Below are 19,404 nucleotides of genomic sequence, written 5' to 3' on the forward strand. Positions count from 1 at the left end.
CTTAGTTAAAACAAAAGTCACTAAACTTGATGCAAAACATACAAACAAAATTATAGTATGTAAATGTAATAGCTAGCTATATAGTTGCTAGGGATGTAACGGTATGAAATTTCACAGTATGATACGGTATCTACCAAAATACCATGGTATACGGTATTTCATGGTATTAATTTTTTCCCCCCTTTTAATTAAACGTACTATGGCCTATCGAAAAAACAAACAAGTATTTTGCTTTGAAGAAAAATATTGCTTTATTGAACTGAAATGTGTGTGCGTGCCTGTGCGTGTGTGTGTGTGTCTGTGTGTATTTAACTGAAACTCTCATGCATTAGCATTGTAACATTTACATAAAAATATTTAACGCAAGGGTCCTCCTTATGACCTAATATGAGAATGTTTACACAAGGGTCCTCCATTATGAACTTATTTGTTTAGGTCAGGTTGTTATGCCAAACGGATAGCATGTTGACCTTTTCCACTGAGAGTTGTGACCTTTGGGGAGAGAGGATGTGCCCACTTGTACTAAATGCCCTCTCAGATGGTACGCTTGTGGCGGGGATGCAGAAGAATTTCTTACGGCTTACGGTTCAGAACCGTGGTTGCTTGATACCGCGGTATACCTTAAAACGGTATACCGTTACATCCCTAATAGTTGCCCACATTAGTGTCACATGGCCCACTGGGTGATAACTGCATTAATAGGTGTTTTTGTGGTTTTTTGCAGTACACTTTTAATATACAATATACAACTACAGAAACACTGCTGAACACATCTGAACATTAAAGTTTAATATGGCATTAAGCCAGGCATCTTAACCAGATTTCTCATAATTGATGTTACCTGGGTTATCCTAACCCAGTTATGACATTTATATGTGTCAAACCTAAACCAAGTTTCTTGAGTTTCTGTGTTAAGAAGAGAATCTGGGTTTGTGTTCACAGGACAAGAGGAACATAGCTTTCATGCAGGAGCTGCGCTGTCTCTTTGCCCTTATGGTGGGCTCCACCCGCAGGTTCGTGGATCCCTCTGCTGCAGTGGAGTTACTGCGAGACGCCTTCAGGACCAGCGAGGCCCAACAGGTACAATGTCAAGAAATTGTCTTACTATACTCGTGAGGACCTTCCATTGACTATATTCCTAACCTTAACCCTCACCACTGCAAACCTAACCTTAACCTTGACCCATACCCTGAGGTAAATCGAATCCTAATTCTAACCTTACCCTAGTCAAGATTTTCATGTAAAAATATATCCATTTTATCAGCCTAAATCGCAAAGCAGGACTGCAACAGAGAAGAGTGTAGATTTGAAATTCTGGTTGGGTATGGTCACTGGCCAGGTATGCTTTCCACACAGGAAGAGACGAATCTTAAACCTGCAATAAACGATAGCAGACCTTATAACCAATCCTGAAACGTGCGTTATGTGGAGATTTCAGTGAGACATAATGATATAAACCAATATCCACACACAGCAGCCAGCTGTGTTGCTGTTTTCACCTCTTTTCTAAAGCTTTTTGTCAAATTCTGCTGCAGAACAAAGCTCCTCCCAGGCCATTCAGTAGCTTTTAATTTTTTTAAAACTATCTTGGCTCCTCCCTCGCTGTTTAAAAGCGGCGCTCACCCCCTCTCATTCCTGAAAAAAATTCTCGTAATGGCGGAATCGATGAAGCGAGCGAGTAAACGTGTTAAACTAGTAAACTTGCTACCTAACTCTTCACTTGTCATTGTGGGACATGTAACCTTCAGTGGGAGAAAGTTCTGGCAAAGTGAGACTGGTAACCGGCGAGACTTTTCGGCAGGTACGTTTAGCTTAGCTATTAGCATTTATCCTTCCATTTCACCTTCGTAGGCCTCCGTAGTGCAGTGGGTTTGCTGTGTGTTATTTACAAATGTGTTGCGGTTTCTGTCTTCTTCTAGCGGTCAGAAAAATCGCTTATTGCAGCTTTAAGAGTGAAATACAGAAGTGTCTCTCAAACAGCGCTCCGTTCAGAGAAAGCTGGACTCACCAATGATGGCGGAACCTCTTCTGCATCTCCACCAGACTCTAAGAAAAAGAAATTTAGGTCGCATGCAAACATGTAAAGTTGCCTAGTACAGCTTTAATCCTAAATCCAAATCCTAATCGTAAACTAGTGTGGGCTGGTCAACCTAAAACTCAGAAGTTCTCACAAAGATAGCAAAACAAGAACACACACACACACACACACACACACACTGTACTTAACCACCATAGTCAGGCAACCTTGTCCAAGCAATTCTTTTCTCACCTCTTCATTCTTAGGATGTCAGTGAGTTTACCCACAAACTGCTTGACTGGCTAGAGGATGCCTTTCAGCTGGCCGCCAATGGAAAGTAAGTTAGATGTTAAAATGGCCCGTACACTGTGGTTTTCAACCATTGTTGTTCGCAGAGTCTCTGATAGCTAAATTAACCATGAATTGCATTATTATAATGTTTCACTTTCAGAAACGCAGAAGACAAACAAGAAAACCCCATGGTCCAGCTTTTCTATGGTACCTTTGTGACAGAGAGAAGAAGCGAGGGTATGCAGTGAGTTTTTTTTGTAATGGTGCCAGTGCCACAATCTATATGTAGTCTATTCTAATTCACTCAAATCACATTTGACTGTGTTTAGGTAAGACATTGTCCAATATTGAGCAGTTTGGCCAGTACCCGCTGCAAGTCAACGGTTTCAACAACCTGGATGAATGTCTAGAAGGCGCCATGGTGGAGAAGGAGATTGAGTCCCTACATTCAGATCAAACCATTACATCTGCCCGCGAGGTGAGCAAAACACCTAGTTTTTTTGCTAAAATGTTTGTATAAATTGATACTCGGTGCTAAGAAAGTGTGTATTTTCTCTTGATTGCAGAGATGGTTCTCAAAGTTACCACCAGTCCTGACCTTTGAATTGTCCAGATTTGAGTTCAACACCCAGCTCGGACGCCCTGAGAAGATACACAAGAAATTAGAGTTCCCACAGATCATTTATATGGACAGGTGAGCGTCATGCAGATAAAGCCATCATAGACATGCAATGTTTTTGCTGAGAGTAAATCCATTCAGTTCTACTGTACAATAGGCCTCTCCAGCAGATTAGAGAAATCAGATTACATAAAAGTGATGTCTGTTGCAATTCCTGAAACAATACAGTAATCGGAGTACAGAAATGTTTTGAAGAGAAAGGAGGATTTTGTGAGATTACAGACAAAATCATCATTTGATGTATTTGAAAATATTAATCATTTTAAAAATGCATTTTTTTAATGACATTTTTTGTAAATTATGATGATAATAGCACCATCCAAACAATAGTCTGTAAATTCTAATACTAATGTATAGATTTTAGATCATGTGAATCAAGCCTGAAGTAACAGAATAGAATCAGATTCCTGCACTGAGCTGTGGAAATTACAGTTTTAAGCAGGTAATCAATAATTTGTAACAGATTTCATTTTGACAGTCACTTTCCCAATGCTCAATGCACTATAGATGTAGAACAAATACACTATATGGACCTTCTAGGATGGCTAAGACTGGAATTGATGGTAGTAATGACCTTTGCAGTTATTTGTATTCTCAAGATAAAATACAAAGAGTATTTACACATTTACAGTGTGCATTTACATTTTTTCACAAATTGTAAACATTTTTTAAACAAATCTACTGATCAGTTCACGGAAATACCCATTTGCTGTGTACAGATACCTTCACAAAAATGTAGAACAGACCCATGAGAGGAGAGGAGAAGTGAAAAGATTGAAGGAGCAACTTGCAGTCCTTCAACAGAAACTTGAGTGGTAAGTTACCTGCTGAAGTGGCTTGAAAGCTAAGACCAGTGTGACGGGCGCACCTTTAAGTAATGCTGTGAACAGGATCTGTCTTAGAGGACACGGCACTCTCCATTGTGGGATATCTCTCAATGTGTCACTTCATGAAATCTTACTTTCAGATCACTTTTTTGATGTATGATGCATTTAGATTATTTTTGCCAACTGTATATGTAAAATGTAAAGTTTTGTGGGCAACAATAATTTGGGCTACCCCACTACTTACAAAGCACTCACTGACCAATATAAAGAATTGGTTAATTATGTGAACTGCTACCCTAACCTCAACCCCAACCCTAACTGAATGAACAAATCACTGTGTCTTTTGACCAAAACGTGGCACTGCCTCCACACCTGGACAGTTTGTTTAGTCCTGAGTGGTTTGTTCAGTGAATGGTTCGTACGTTCAAACAGGACAGAAGGATTTTGGCGGGATTTGATCCAGAGGGGGTGGATTTAAACACTATGTGGGCACAAATTCTGTGTACTAATTCTGCACCGTCTTTATTCGCAGTTATAAAAACTACGGCTCAGGACCTACCAAGTATCCGCTGGCTGACATGTTGCAGTTTGTGTTGGAGTTTGCCACTACCAAGCCCACAAATGTTTCTCCAGCGGAGGACCTGAGACCAGGTGCATCCTCACCAACTCCTACAAGCCCGCCCCTCGCTGAACACATCTCTGACGACAACAGGTTAAGACCACAGAGGACAAGATGTTGCATAAGGCAGTGTTCACACCATTCCTCTCTTTTCAAACTGCCAGAAACTTTATTACATTAAAGTTACTGCAAGGTTGATGCAAAGCCACCGTTTGGAAAAAAGCCCAGCATCTGGTGTCTTTTTTAGGAAGAGTCGCACTATTCTGCTCTTCATTCCCTTTGATCTAAAAAGAAGAGCTGGCAGTCTGAAACAAGCAAAATAGTGTAAACACGCCCATGGTTAAAGTTTTTGATGCTGAGTGCTTTTTTGGCGAGCCGACAATTCACAATGAAAAAGAGGCGGAGTTTCATGGTATGTAGACAGCTGTTTATGAAAACAACAACAATCAGATTGAAAATGGAGAAAGTAGTGGTAGAAAAGTTTGTACTTCTTGTTAGTCAGATCGTCCAAAGTGTCAGTATGGATCATGTTGTGGTGTTGTGTAAGTTGTCTGTTAAATGAACTGCTAAGTGCTGTTTGCTGATAGTGGCAGTTAGTAGTATAGAAACAAAGAATGCCTCATTATCGGCACAAAATGAGGTTGAGGCAGCACATTTTCTACAAAAAAACATTAAGTAAGTAGTGGAAACTGGAACTCATGGACCTGCACATGCTTCTGGGAAATAGTCAAAAGAACCAGGCCATTTACTACTGCACGATAAAGATGATCAATGTTAAACACTGTGTATATATTAATAAGTATATTAGTATTTAGCAGCAGTAAAAGTTGACTAGTGATTAAAGTGAGGAAGCTTAGCTGACTGAAAATAGAACTAAATAGGTGGAGTCCTGGATTGTGGTCCAGGATTTAAAAATGATGTTCATATATTCAGATTCAGATTTCCTCACAGAATTGAATGGGCAGCCTTTCAATCCTTGTATTGCCCCTCCCAGTGAGGCCAAACCTGGAGACACAAGTCCGTCAGAGGGCGTGGTCTCCAGTTGCCAGAGGACCCCCATCTACAAACCCTTTACCCAGTGCAGACCTCCCATGGACTGCCCTCCCCACCCAGCACCCCACAGCATCACAGACGAAGAGCTGCACTTTGTCAAGACCTGCCTACAGCGTTGGAGGAACGAGGTAGAGAACAACATAAACGGTATGCTAAACAAACACTAATGCCTTACACAATACCGTTGTTTTTCTAATGCAACTATCATTATACACTCAGGTACAGATTCATTAAGATTGTGAGGTTCAGGTTCCATCAGGTTTTCAGGGGCCAATTCCAAATGCCGTTTTTTGTTGTTGTTGTTTTTTCTTTGACAGTGTGAACGGTCAATTGCTGATCAGATCACCATTTGAAGTGATGCATTTTACCCAGACTTTCTACTAACAACAGCACACCATGTAAAAGTACACAGCAAGCAATAGTGAAATTCCAATATAGCACTGTGTTTAACAGATCATTCTTTTTCATTGTGGCAGCGTAGGCTCCGCCTTCTGTCCAATATATTGAAGTGGTTAGGATAGGATAGATAGTAGTAAGTAAAGTTTATTTATATAGCACCTTTCACAGAGCAAAGTCACAAAGTGCTTCACAGGAGTAAAATAGTTAAAATAAGACCATCAAATAGTAAGAAACAATAAAACATAAAAACAAAGGACATAAAAACACACAGAAATACAGACACAAGAGGCTAGACAAAGGCCAGTCTGAACAGATGAGTCTTCAGCTGCTTTTTAAAAGTGTCAACAGAGACCGCAGATCTTAAGTCCAGTGGAAGAGCGTTCCACAGTTTAGGAGCCACAATCTCAAAGGCTCGATCACCTTTTGTTTTGAGCCTAGAGCGAGGGACAACCAGTAAGCCCTGGTCAGAAGACCTAAGTGACCTGCTGGTAATGTAGGGATGGAGTAGGTCGCAGATGTACACAGGTGCCTGACCATGCAGGGCTCTATATGTGATTACAAGAACCTTAAATTGAATCCTAAACTTGATGGGAAGCCAATGTAAGGAAGCTAAGATGGGTGTGATGTGAGACGTCCCGCTGGACCTGGTCAACAGCCTTGCAGCAGCGTTCTGGACCATTTGTAGACGATCCAGGGATGACTTGCTGAGGCATGTGAAAAGGGAATTACAGTAGTCCGGGTGGGATGATATAAAGGCATGAATAATCATCTCCAACTCAGCTTGTGACACAACAGACTTGAGTTTGGCAATGTTTCTAAGATGGAAAAAACATGTACAGGACAATGACTTAATATGTTGATCAAAGTACATAGCCTGATCAAAAATAACACCAAGATTTCTAAGGTTAGACCGTACAGTTGAGGAAAGGGACCCAATACACTGAGCAACCTTGGAAACGATACTGTCTGAAGCAATAATAAGAACCTCAGTCTTGTCTGCGTTAAGCTGTAGAAAGTTGTTGGCCATCCAGTCCTTAATGGCAATCAGACAATCGTGCAAAACAGACAGTTTGTCAGTCTTATCTGGCTTAAAAGAGATGTACAGCTGAATATCATCAGCGTAGCAGTGATAAGAAATACCTTTAAATTTGCTAATAATCAGTCCTAGGGGAAGCATATATAAAGCAAATAAGATAGGACCCAAAACAGAACCCTGGGGCACACCACAGGATAGGGCAGCAGTTGCAGACATGTAGGGACCAACTGACACAGAAAAACTCCTATCCAAGAGATAGGAGGAGAACCAGTCCAGGGCGCTCCCAGAGACACCCACCCACTGCCTAAGCCTTTCGATCAGAATGCAGTGATCTACAGTATCGAAAGCTGCACTAAGATCCAGCAGCACCAAAACGGAGCATTCACCCACATCAGAAGACATCATGATGTCATTGGAGACTCTGAGAAGAGCTGTTTCAGTGGAACGTTTCTGACGGAAACCAGACTGGAACTTATCAAGAATGTTGTGTGCATTCAGAACAGCAGTGAGCTGTTTGGCAACAACTTTTTCTAAAATTTTTGAAATAAAATGCAACTTGGATATAGGCCTATAGTTTTTGGGCAGGGATGGATCAAGGTTTTTTTTTAGGAGAGGCTGAAAGGTAGGTTAGGATAGGATACATAGCTCATACAATAACAAAATAAAACATAACAAGAGGAATAAAATGGGCAATTATACAAAAACCTGTTCATAAAAGGAAGTTGTGAGGAGTGATTTAAAATGATACTGAATTGGCTAGCTTTAGTTTCTCAGGCAGGGCATTCCAGAGCGTAGGTGCCCTGACGGCAAAAGCATGATCACCTTTAGTACTTAGCCGGGAGTTTGGAACAGCCAGGAGAGCCTTGGTCGGGCAGGGGGAGTAGCTGGGGGCTACACCACATTGAGCCTTAAAAGTTGTCAGTATAATCTTAAAATCAATTCTAAAAAAAGCCAGTGAAGAGTGGCTAAAATACAGTAAAAATTTAAAAAATTAATATAGTCTTGAGTGTGTTCGAAGCCTTGCAGCTGCATTTTGCACTAGATGCAGGTAGAGTAGAGGGAGTTACAGTGTAGACGAGATGGAAAAGATGGTTTTAAGCTGCAGAAAACAGGACTGAACAGCCCTCTTGATTTGATCATGGAAACAGAGGTCAGAGTCAAATGTCACACCCAGGTATTTAGTGGCAGGCTTAACATAGGCTAGCCAAGATTACCTTTCAGTGTGCTAAAAAGGACACTGGGCCAAAAAGGACTCTGTTAGGAAGATTTGTTGTCATTTAGTTGGAGGAATTTTGTGACATCCAGCACTAAATATCTGATATGCAGGCTTTGAGTCGGGTTAAGCTACTGGAGTCTTTAGTTTTAAGGAGTATATACAGTCTGCATAGCAGTGGTATGAGATGTTATGTTTGCAAATAATGTCGCTGAGAGGAAGCATGTAAATGGAGAACAGTATGGGGCCGAGGATTGAACTTTGGGGAACTCCATACAGGATGAAGAGGAGGAGGCATTTTCAACAGCTACAGAAAAGGTTCTATTTGACAGGTAACAGAACCAGTTAAGAGCAGTGTCCGTGATGCAGACCTAATTTTCAAGGTGGTGTAGTAGTTTGACAGCTCTAAAAGGACTAGGATTGAGCAGTCACCAGCATCAGCCATCAGGATAAGGTCATTTGCAACTCTGTACTAATGGAGAGTTCTAAAACCGGATTGATTTTCTCAAAGACATTGTTTCTGTTCATAGAAGAGATCAGCTGTGAGGAAATCACTTTCTCTAAAACTTAGAATAAGATAGAAAAGGCAGTTTGGAACTTGGCCTGTAACTGTTCAAGGCAAGGGGATCTAAATTGTTTTGTTGTTGTTTTTGTTGTTGTTGTTGTTGTTGTTTTTCAGTGGAGGTTGAACCATGGCATTTTTGAAATAGGAGGGGACAGTACCAGTGTTCAGGGAGGTGTTTGTTTGTAAGGACAGCATCTATAGCATCAAATAAAATTCTGGAGTTATGACAATTTTTGGAGATATCAGAGAAATATGAAGTCCTCACAACCTTGACTGCTTTCTGATACTTTGACATGAGGTTTTTTAGAATGTCCAGATTGATTTGTACATAAATGGCCTTCCATTTACGTTCAGCCTACCTACATTGTCTACTTTAGGCCTGCGTGTACTCATTTAGCCATGGGAGGGTTTTAGCTACAGCATCAAGAGTGGTTAGGCAAATTTTGTTAAAAAGCCTTCATCAGACCCTCAGTGTGTGGTCCAAACAGACTACTGTTTGCAGCTGAAGAGAAGGCCTCACAGAATTTAGTAGCGGAATTCGAGTCAAGGATGTGAAAATGGACAGGAGCACACGAGTAAAAGCTCGAACAACATTAAAAAATTCAATAAGGTTCAGAAAATCATGAGTAGCAGTAAGGGTCGGACAACAGAAAAATCACCAAGAATGAGTAATCTGTCATATACAGACACAATAATTGAGGGGAGTTCAGAGAATTCTTCAGTAAAACCACTATTCGTAAAGCACAATACACAGCAGAGGGGCCTTGCCCGTAACTAATTAGTGGTGCAGCCTCACCCTGGCTCAACCATGATTTTGTGATCATAAAAAACTGTCATTTGACATAATAAGGTTCTGGCAGATAAATAACTTATTAGATAGGGACCTAACATTTAACAGACAGGTCTGTTTGGAGAGCAGGCAGACAATGAATAGTGATTAATTTATTATTATTTACAGTGTGTACAGGCAGATTTTCAGTGTGAGACCTGAGACTGGAATATGACAGGAAATGGTACTAACAGTAATTTCTGTATTTTGTCCCTATTGTCCCCTCTCTGTTGTCTGTTCAACTGTAAATGTATCTCTGCTCTAACATTAAGCCTATAAAATCGGAACACTGTTTTACCTTTAATCTGTTTGGGAGAATGGGTATCGTGACCTGACTGTCCAATAGACCATAATATATGTGAATTCTCAAGTTGAGTCATATTCCTCTGACTTCTTCCTCTGACTGAGGGGAAACTCTTCCATTATTTGGTGAATAACAAATGAAAAACAAATGAAAAATACGTCAAAGGAATCCTGTAAGGGGAAGAGAGAAAAAGATGGCAGATGTTTTCCACTCAGCCGCAGGTGCACTGTATTGATGTCTGTGTGTTTTTCTGTGTGTGTGTGTGTGTGCGTGTGTGTCTCTGTGTGTCTCTGTGTGTCAGAGCTAAAGGCCAGCATCGACAGGGTCAGCCAGGTGCTGGAGGGCATGTACTCGGATAACAGCCTCTGTCAGGTAAGCCTTACGCTCACCTAACCTGGCAAACAGAAAATCATTCTCATGTCTTACATGTCAAACTGTAGAAAATACATCAAATGAGATTAGGTGAACCTTTATTGATCTCCATGGGGAAATTAGGTCGTTGCAGCAGCAAATAGTAGTAGGACACAGCAAAGAACAGTATACAAATGAGAATAGAGCAGGTTATGTAAGCATTAACAGACTCAACTGACAATTCCAACATTCAGACATAGTAGGTAGAAATGTATGAATGAAAATGTGCCAAAATGTCTGGATTCCATTAATTAGCATTAACAGGATGTAACATAGCAGCAGTAGTGTCAGTAGCAGCAGAATGTACTGAGACAGAAAGACAATGTGAGATTTGTTATAAAAAATAAAAAAAAGGTGAAGAATTATTTACAAAATTATGTAAAATTCGAATAAGAAAAACATTATACACTGCCCGTCAAAAGTTTGGGGACACCACATTTTTCTTTATCTTTACTATTTTCCACATTTTAGAATAATAGTAAAGACATCAAAACTATGAAATAACACAAATGGAATTATGCAGTGACCAAAAAAGTGTTAAACAAATCAAAACTATTTTAGATTTTTGATTCTTTAAAGTAGCTTGATGGAAAGGCAAAGGCTTTGGAAAGAAATTCATACATAGGCATCAACTTCACTATTTATTTATCTAAGAAACAAATTTCAAGCATTTAAGCAGAAGCCTTTAGATCAAAATGGCTTTAAGATAATGAAAAACATGGTACATTCAATGAGGTGTCCCCAAACTTTTGACGGGCAGTGTATATATTATATGTATTATATACAATATATAACATTAGGGGAATATGAGAGTATGAAAAAAGGCATTATATGAAAGATTACACTTTAAAAGGACCGTTACCACAATTGCAAGCAGCTGTCTATTGTGTCGTATCACAGTATTTAGCGGCCTGAGTATTTTTTACAGTGGCTATTTCTCCCACCCATGCCATTGACCGCCTTCTCCCATGCTGTTGTTGTATAGGCACCCTACAGGCTCCACGCAGTGCTAGTCCATGAAGGCCAGGCGTCGGCGGGCCACTACTGGGCCTACATCTACGACCACGCCAACCAGCGCTGGATGAAGTACAACGACATAACCATCACCGAGTCATCATGGGAGGAGCTGGAGCGGGACTCGTACGGCGGCATGACCAACGCCAGCGCCTACTGCCTGATGTACATCGACGACAGGCTGCCCCACCTCATCGCAGGTAGACCCATGTATTCCACCTCCTTGATTAGACTCCATTAGCACTGTGATGATGTGATGAAACTTTAATAGTCACTGTATGATGTATGAATGAATGGAAATGTGCACAAAAGTCTGGATTCCAGCATTAACAGGATGTAAAATATCAGCAGCAGTATCAGTGGCAGCAGAACATACTGAGACAGAAAGACAATGTGAAAATATTGCATATATATCAATATTTATGCAATATCTAACAGTGAGAGGAGTATGAGAAAGGACAATATGTGGGAAAAATAGAATAACTGGAATACAAACGCTGCAGCACAATGTACTGTTTTTTTGAGTTATGATGGGTTCTGAAAATTGCATATTTTTTTATTTTAGCAAGACCTACCCTTGAAAAAGCAGTGTGCATAGTACTGTGTATACCCATAATTAACATATTCAAAAATACCAATTTGTATAATTAATGTAAATTGCCAAGAAAAGCATTAAAATTCACTGTGATGTTACTTTTGTGTATTTATCCACTGTCATTTCTCATGTTTGAATACCTGAGGTCCAAATATATGAGACTCTAGTAAGTCTATTAACTGACAATATCTCCCCTCCCCTCCCAGAAGACACAGATGATGAGACAGGCCAGGTCCTGCATGGCATGGACTCCTTGCCGCCCATCCTCAGGCGCTACGTCCACGAGGACAACCGTTGGTTCCAGCAGGAGCTCAGCGAATGGGAGGAGCAGTTTTGTCAGACGGCGCCCCCGCAAGGCGAGCCGGCCTCAGCTGAAGCTACAGCCGTGACAGAATCCCCGGACACCGATCCCGCCGGTACACAGCAAACACCGGTCGAGCCAGCCGCCCAGTCAGCACCCTCCACAGAAGAGCTGGATGAGGGATCTGCTCCAGAGCCCCAACCAGAAAAACAACCAGAACCACAACCAGAACCACAACCAGGGGAGGAGCTGGTGCTGGATCCCACAGAGAAGCCTGAAGGTCTGTGGCGGTGACTTGAGAAGGAGGATGGAGGAGAGGCCCATAGGCCTTTAAGCTGCTCTAGGCAAGATTTTTATGTAAAAATACATTTGTCTTATCAGCCTAAATCACAAATTGGGGCTGCAACAGAGAAGAGCATCCCAGCCCCACTAATTGAGATGCTGTAGTCTCCCCATTTGCCCAAATTCATATGATTTTGGTGTCAAGTATGGTGACTGGCTGGAGATCTTCTCTGCACACAGGAAGTGGTGCATCAAAACTCCAAAAGTGTCTCCTAAACAGCAGTGAGTGAGCACTCCGTCCAGAGAAAGCTGGACTCACCTTTCGCTATACCTCCACCCCCACCAGACATTAAGGAGATGACATTTAGTTTACTGGTGTCACCCCTACATAATTTCTGGGTGTTGAAGTCCTCAAAATTCAACCTGCTACCTCGTGCTGCCCTTTGGGGTTGCTAACGTAATTGCCTAGCGCAGCTTTAAGGGTCATTGCTTCCACTAGCTTTTGTCGGAGCATTTTGTGAATCATTTCACCTTTGAAATTTGACCAGATCACTCAACCAAAGACAGACAAAAACAAAACCTGGTTTTCTCTCAGTTGTCATTTTTCTTGGCCCCTCACTTTGCCGGTTCCTCATCGGAGTCTGAGGTCAGATTCAGAGAACATCTGACCTCTTTTCCTTTTCTCCTCTGACTAGATGTTTCAAGAAATTTCTTGAAAAGGGGGCTTAAGACTAGCCTCAATCAACCTCCGTCTGTGAAACGTGCACTAATTCCTATTTCTGTCCTACCCAGCAATGCGTTTGACTGTAGAAGTACTTGCTCACTCACAGCCTTTCTCTCTTTCTTTTGACCCCAAAAGAGTCAGGGTTAACCTCACAGCCGCCACCGAGCCCCGGCTGCCAGCCAGACGACAGCAGCGAGGTCGTCATCAACACCCCGGGCCCCAGCCAGAACTCCCCTTCAGCTGCTGAGGAGGGGCTGCATAGTCAGGTGGGCGAGCCCATAACACCCCCTTCCCCACACATGCCCTCTCCATAGAATATGGGTCAGAAATTCTAGGCCACAAAAATATCATACGTACATCTGGGTCAAGGCTCCCATTTCACCATTTAGCATAGTGATGGAGATCCAGGGTTGATGCCAGGTGGTGTTTATATGACTTGATCTGTGACAAGTCATATAAAGTTGAGCACAATAAGTATAAAGGTCAGTGGTTGACTAACAAAGAGTAACTAAACCCCAAACCCAAATCTGTGTAAAGCACGTGATTTCACCACCTGTTATACTCTATAGAAGGTGACATCACGTGGCACCAAAGATCAGCCAATAGCAGATGGCAATGTCAGTAGCATGCTTTTTACCATTAGATATCAGGCTTTACACAGATTTGGGTTTGGGGTTTAGTTACTCTTTAATACTAACTGATTTGGTTGATCATCAGATATTTATGATAGTAGGTAAAAATGTCAATATTATAATAAGCCTTAAATGTTCAAGTGGGATCATATCTGATTATCGATAAGGCCTGGGCTTATAGGTAATATCTCTGTCATGCTCTTTAAACTAGGTTTAGACCAATGTATTGGTTTGGTGATGTATTGCGTTGATATTGACCATTAAAAATTGAATATCAGCCACTCAGTGTGGTCCACCTCTAATATGATGGATATGATGCCTTTTGATTGATTATATATTTATTGTAGAATTGATCAATACTACACTGGTTCTCTATGGAAAGGCCTTTAACTGATTCTAGTAAGACATTTTGATTGGGCTCCACATAAGTATGCATGAATATACTTTATTTTAGATATAGATACAGTGTCCCACGATGGTCTAAATTATGTTTCAGAGGCTTTTCTACCCTGACAAGAATACAATTCCTTCGGCAATACTGAATATCTGTATTATTGAGATGTTTTGGGGTGAAATTGGTCAAATCTAAAGTAATATCAGCTATCGGCAGCTTCAGTCCCACGATATCGGTATCAGTATTGGCCTTCGAAAATCAGTCAAACCCTACTTGACCCTCTGTCACTTGTTGACAGAGGTTTTGTTGCCATGGAAGCACCACTCCTGTCAAGAAAGAAATTGGGTTTCCTTATGAATGTGTGTGCACTTTGTATATAAAGTGCATGCCTCAATACAGCCCTTGCTCGCTGAATTCCATTCTTCTTCTCCTATAACATTTTGTTACTATTCCCGATTTGTCAGATCTACCTGAACGTTCCTCCCAGTTTACCCAAGTATATTTCCAACTGTGTCCGTTTTGAATTCCATACACTCCCATCATTCATTTTTCCACCTTGGGGGGTGGGGGTTGTTGCTGTCGGGTTAATGTCAGGTGTCCGGTGAGACACTTAAAATAGAACATGTTTTCATTCCCCATACTGTATCTATGAGCTAGAGAGAGTCTGGTCATGGCACCCAGAAAGTCCTGGGAGGGTCCACTCCCTTCCTTGTGGCCGATGAAATAGGCTAAGAATGACTGAGAGCGTTGATGACAGATTATCAAAACTGAGGAAAAATGGACAATGTATGTTAGTTTGAGAATAATACTTTTATGTTTGATAAAATGTTAGTATCTTTCATGGGCTCTCGTGTTCACTGGGAAAGCAGAAAAGCACCCTAACTGACTTCGCTGATGCTTATCCAACTTCTTGTTTGTATATTCTGGTTGAATCAGATGACCATCAAATCATCATTAACACAGTTACTCAATCCACTGCTATCACATCTTGTAACCAAAACACACCCGGGAGCAACAAGTTGACCAGTTGGACTGGGCGGCCAGCCAAGCATGCACAGTAAAAAACATCCCAGCCATCCAATACATGAAATGATGCACTTGCCTCCTTGATAGACAGAGCTCAAGTAAACTATGATTACTGTAAAACAACAGAAGTCAGCCTATTAAGGCATACTTTTGTTTGTTTTAGTAATAGCAGTAGTTCTCACAGTGGGCCCTAGAGGGGTTCCAGGGAGTCGCCAGCATAATGAGGAATAATTTAATTTCACGATAATTTAATTCACTAGAAATCATACCCAATGAAGAAATGTATAAGACTGACTTAATCATACGTTTCACTCTCACCAATATTATCCCCCCCCAGACACTGTAGACAGTTCTACAATTCAACACTAAATCAACAACTAAAATCTTCGCATATGGGTCTCTGGAATAAATCGGATCATACGGGGGTCCATGTGGGTCTATTTGGAGTCTGTGACATGAACGTGTTTGAGATCTCCTTTGTGTCTGTAACTCAGGGGTGTCAAATATATTTGCATGATAGTGGTTTTCTCTCCTACCAGCTAGTTAATGGCAGATAATTGCATTCACTTTGAATCCCAGGTGCAAAGTATTTGAATAGAACGGAAACCAGCAGGACTCTGGGTCCCGAGAATCAAGATTGAAAACCACTGCTCTAAAGTAATGATTTACCCATTTCCTCACATCTTAACATCAGTCACTAGGTAGACAGTAGCCCATACATCTCAATGACCTTTATTTCCACTGTAACACACCACAGAATGACTATTGTATTGCCCATATATCAATCATCTCTTACTGTACCATAAAGGGGCATGCTGTTCTTCTGAGAGTGCTGCTGTCTTATGAATACTCTCCATATGACCTCTAGTGGCCAATGTGTTTGTTGCCTCCCACGGTTACAATCAGAATAGGTATTTTCGACTTTAAAATGTGCAGAAACACTATAATCATTATGAAATCGGGGTCAATACTGCATTAGTAAAGTGAATCCCTAACTGCTGTTCCTCTTTAATCAACAATTGAAGGGCTTCTTTCTAAACGTCCATTTTGTGAAAAAGATCTTACCTGCTCTTCATGACCCAGTATTTCAAAAATATACATTCCGTCCTCCAACGTTGCTGTTTTGTGTGTTAAAGTCTTGAAAAAGCCAATAACCAAATCCACAATGAGTTTCACACCAGCAGTAATTATATCAGAATATGTGTCATTTAGATGAGATTACATTCGATTAGATGAAACTTTATAACGTTATATAAGCATATAATTCCAGTCGTAAACAGTCATAAATATTAAGTACAAATATATGAAATATGTGAAAATGTGCAAAAAAGCATTCCAGCGTTACTGACACAGACAGATAATGTGAGATTGGTGCAATTTGAAAAAGATAAAGAATAATACAACATTTTTAAAAAGTCTATATATATGAAATACGTAACAATAAGAGGAGCATGAGAAAGACACTGTGTGAAAGATTGCAGCATATATACAGGATGCTATTCATATTAACATAACAGTTCTAAAGGAGGCCATACATACTTTATGTACAGAAGTGACTAGATGAGTAGAACTATACACTTTCCAGATATATTCACTTCACTTTACAGATGTTGATAATATGTACAGATGTGTAGATTTGGGTATATGTATATAAAAATGATGTATATCTTGTTGTGGACCCTTCTCTCTCTCTCAGTCTCCTGGGCCTGAAGCAGAGATTAGTAACCAGGCACCATCTGACCCGCATGTGGAGGGCGACCCAGAGGTGGCCGTCCTCGGCACTGGACCTGAGGCCAGCCCAGAGGCAACCGGGGGCCCTCCAGAGCTCGAACCGGACCAGGAGGATGGGGAGCAGCAGCAGGAGGCCGTGGTTAGACAGCGCCAGGCCGAGAGCGAGGTTTCAGAAGTGGAGATCCCCAATGTGGGCAGGATCATGGTGAGGGCTGACGCTGATGGATACAACGAAGAGGCAAGTAGATTTCATCATGCATTTTTCATTGAAGTTAATACTTATTACATTGAAGCCGCATTGGCAGCGTCACATGTTGGCTGTTGCAGTCCCACTTTGTGATTTAGGCTGATAGTGCAGCTTTAAATCTCAAATAGTCACCATGTTGGTATAATCATACAATACATTATGAAGAGAGATATTTCTTGGTTCTCTGGTACTCAACAGGATATGATTCTGGTATGGTAGCGCATAGGGATGGGACGATATATCGAAATTCAATATATCGCAATACAAAAATGTGACAGTATGTATCGTGGGGCAGAAAAATTTATCGCAATATTAGCTCCATTTTATTCTGCTGTAGTAACGCTTGACGCTTGCCCATCATAATTTCACAAGCTCTCCATCCAAATTATACTGCACTTTGTAATGACATTTTTAAATTGTTGTTTACTAGCAAGCATTCTAGCAAGCCATTTTCCATTGCTAGAAATATTTATGGCTCAGAAATAAACATAATTCTGCACAGTCAGACTTTGTTGTCATTGAACTTTTATTTATTACATCGTATCGTGGTTCTATTGAATCGTGAACCCCATATCGCGTATCGAATCGTATTGTGAGATAAGCATATCGTCCCATCCCTAGTAGCACATTATACTGTAGATATTTTTAAAAACCCTTGCTGGTCAGTGTGCAAACAATCACCCTGATATTTGTTAGTCCATTCCCACTGCTAAAACAGCGTGTTTGGCTGTGATTATCTGTTATCCGACTTCATTCTTGTTTCTCTCCTCTGGTGCTGTGTGGCTGTCTAGATGATGCTGACTCCAGCTATGCAGGGCATCATCCTGGCCATAGCCAAGGCCAGGCAAACCTTCGACAAGGATGGCCCTGAGGCCGGCCTCATCAAGGTACGCTGAGGGAGTCTGCTCCAGTAAAATATTCAGGTTGTTTCACTCCGGGACAAAATAGAGCCATCCAACAGTCATCAACTAAAGCCTCATGTTGCCACAGAGCTATACAGTGTTCAGCGACTTCTGCATCCTTTAAACTTTCGGGTCTTTACAGCAACTCATTCTCTATGCACACATTCTTAAAAAGTTTATCCTTGTCTACATATTCATTTGAATCACAAAGACATAAACACAGAAGATAAAAAGGTTTTGCAAGATCTGCTGGATACATGTTAGCCTCTCAACTGCAAGATGTTTTGCAAAACCATCAGTACCTAGCAAATACTGCATTTCCTGTAGAGTGACTACAGATTTACAAAATTTCTTTCTGAAAAAGACAGGGACCAGAATTTTTCCAAACTATTTCAAATGTATTCCAGTAAATTGTTAAAAGCAGATCATTGCAACTTTGTCTTTTGACTCATAATTCCCAGTAATCTCCACCATTTTACTACAAATATAGACAGATATTCCAAATTCCCTGGCAAGTTTTCCAAAAAGCAAAAAGCAAAATCATCCAGCTGTAGATGCAGCAACAGAAAAACTCTGCATGTGCTCTCCTGACACATGACATTGATGCCTGAAGCCAAAATTCAGAATATATTTGGCTGTATGAATTTTTGACAAGATTGTTGTTTTTTTTTTCAACTTTCATAATCCGTCATGGCTGTATAATGCAAGTCTGTTTTACCTCGGTGTTTACAAGCATTATCAGTGTACATGCAAGACTCATGTTTAGCTGCCTCATGCTGCCAGTCCAGTGCATGAATCAATCTGATGTCTGTCAGTCAATCAGTCTGAGGTTGAAACAAATGAAAACAAGCTTAGTGCAAGTTAAATGCTTGCCAGAAAAAGAAAAAAAAGGAAAATCACCACTAATAACTGACTACCATAATTTAACTGACATTCCTGCAAACATACAGCTAGAAATGCCTATGCTAACATTACATCCTCAACAAAGGATCACATTGAAAAAGTCCAACAAACAATATGCAAAACCCAAACAATCTAATGTTGTAAAATGACGATGACGACTTACCAGAAAACCAGGGACTCAGAATGAATGTTCTACTAGCTAGCCAAATGCTTTGAATTATAGAGGAATGAGAAATGGAAACAGCAATCTTCCAATGCAACTGCAGTGAAACTAGTGGCAGCAGCAGAATCAGTTGATCTATAAAGGTTACTACCACAGACATTTCAGACATGGCAGTTCATCAAGGACCTAATGAAAACTCTACAGTCTCAACACATGGAGATGCTGGGCCTTCTGGCTAGCATAATAT

General features: G+C 40.8%; 1 protein-coding gene across 1 annotated transcript in view; it reads left to right on the forward strand.

Moving 5' to 3' along the window:
• The window catches only part of usp28 (ubiquitin specific peptidase 28), a 35,350-nt gene that overhangs the window by 10,850 nt on the left and 5,096 nt on the right, over nucleotides 1-19,404 (forward strand). The window contains 14 exon segments of the mRNA XM_078286659.1: nucleotides 943-1,080; nucleotides 2,284-2,354; nucleotides 2,469-2,545; nucleotides 2,638-2,786; nucleotides 2,875-3,002; nucleotides 3,707-3,802; nucleotides 4,347-4,526; nucleotides 5,428-5,633; nucleotides 10,134-10,204; nucleotides 11,229-11,457; nucleotides 12,059-12,433; nucleotides 13,295-13,425; nucleotides 16,908-17,180; nucleotides 17,981-18,076. Coding sequence (XP_078142785.1) covers nucleotides 943-1,080; nucleotides 2,284-2,354; nucleotides 2,469-2,545; nucleotides 2,638-2,786; nucleotides 2,875-3,002; nucleotides 3,707-3,802; nucleotides 4,347-4,526; nucleotides 5,428-5,633; nucleotides 10,134-10,204; nucleotides 11,229-11,457; nucleotides 12,059-12,433; nucleotides 13,295-13,425; nucleotides 16,908-17,180; nucleotides 17,981-18,076 — 2,220 coding nt within the window.

Source organism: Centroberyx gerrardi, chromosome 11 (genome assembly GCF_048128805.1).
Source record: "Centroberyx gerrardi isolate f3 chromosome 11, fCenGer3.hap1.cur.20231027, whole genome shotgun sequence".
NCBI lineage: Eukaryota > Metazoa > Chordata > Actinopteri > Beryciformes > Berycidae > Centroberyx > Centroberyx gerrardi.